Raw genomic sequence first — 1,492 nt, 5'->3', positions numbered from 1 at the left:
AGTTGTTTTTTTCTTTTCCTTTTCCTTTTTTTTTTTTTTTTTGAGCACTAGCTGTCCACTCTTCTTACCTGAGGCCCTTCAGTAAATGCTGTACTTCACCACAACCTGGTGTCAGTAGATTGGCTTGTTGCACAGTGGGCAAGTAGATATGAGTTAGTTTGGTAACATTTATAACACTCTGGAATTATTCATACATGGATGTTTCAGCAGTTTCACCTTTTTGATAAAAGTATGGCTGACATACTTTTTGACATAACTGTCACTGATAGTTGCTGCAAGCATTATCTATATTATCCGTGGCAAAACCCCATACACTCCTGAGCAGACATGGAGGATTTAGACTGTCAGAATTCTTCCCTTGTCCCTCGACATCTTGCCAAAACCCTCTTAAAGGCCTCAGCCACATCCCTGTTTCTTAAACTGTAAATGAGAGGGTTTAACAAGGGGGTGATGATAGTGTAAAAGACAGAAAAGACCTTGTCTTTAGTTGGAGTGTGGTATGATTGGGGAAGCATATATGTGTACAGGGCAGCCCCATAGAATAAGATCACCACCATCATGTGTGAGGAGCAGGTGGCAAAAGCCTTCTTCTTCCCTTCTGCTGACTTCATCTGGTGCACTGTGATGAGCACTCCAGTGTAGGAAGCAATCACTACAGAGAAGGGGATCAGCAGCATCATGACACAGCAAATATACATCACCATTTCATAGACAGCTTTGTCACCACAGGCCAGCCTCAGCATGGTGGGTGCCTCACAGAAGAAGTGATTGATCTTGTGTGAAGCACAGAATGGTAGACTCATGGTGATAGGGGTGAGGAGGAAGCTATCCAAAGCACCACCAAACCAAGAGCTGGCCAAGATCATCCAACAGACCCGATGGCTCATGAGGACAGGATAGCGGAGAGGGTTGCAGATGGCCACATAGCGGTCATATGCCATGAGTCCCAGCAGGAAAAATTCGGCCCCTACAAAGCCCATATAGAGAAAGTACTGGGCTGTACAGGCAATAAAGGATATGGTCCCCTCACCCTCAAGGTAATCGGCCAGCATCTTGGGCACAATGGTGGAGATGTACATAATGTCAATGAAGGAGAGATGGCTGAGCAGGAAGTACATGGGGGTATGGAGGTGAGGGTCTATGTAGATCAGAAAGATCATGACCCCATTAGCTATCATGGCCATGAAGAAGATGGCACAAATGATGCTGAAAAGGAAACCAGAGGCTTTGTTGTTAGTGAAGAGACCTGTAAGGGTGAAGTCACTGGGAAAGGTCTTATTATTTCCATTCATGGTTTTGGGTTGGACCTGGAGGCATAAGAAGAGAAACATGCGGTTGATGAAAATTGCAGTAGATAAGATGAACCATTAAATATGTCTATGTAAGTATGATTAAATTAAAATTATTTATACACTAATGTCAATTGTTTTATGTGGGGCAGATTCGGGGTTTCTTCTGTTTTGGAAATTTCTTCTTGTTGAAGAGCAATTCT

At 43.4% G+C, this 1,492-nt stretch overlaps 1 protein-coding gene across 1 annotated transcript; it reads right to left on the bottom strand.

Moving 5' to 3' along the window:
* Window positions 1-344: 344 nt before the first annotated feature.
* LOC136157893 (olfactory receptor 2T6) lies at window positions 345-1,292 on the bottom strand. Its single transcript, XM_065919657.1, has one exon. The coding sequence runs from the start codon at window positions 1,290-1,292 to the stop codon at window positions 345-347; it is 948 nt and encodes a 315-aa protein (XP_065775729.1).
* Window positions 1,293-1,492: the final 200 nt, after the last annotated feature.

This window comes from Muntiacus reevesi, chromosome 1 (genome assembly GCF_963930625.1).
Source record: "Muntiacus reevesi chromosome 1, mMunRee1.1, whole genome shotgun sequence".
NCBI lineage: Eukaryota > Metazoa > Chordata > Mammalia > Artiodactyla > Cervidae > Muntiacus > Muntiacus reevesi.
Note: the sequence above shows the minus strand (reverse complement) of the source record. Positions and strands in the feature narration are given on the sequence as shown.

What these genes read in the sequence shown, in the direction of transcription:
- LOC136157893 (XM_065919657.1), bottom strand. Translation starts at nt 1,292, where the DNA reads ATGAATGGAAATAATAAGACCTTTCCCAGTGACTTCACCCTTACAGGT.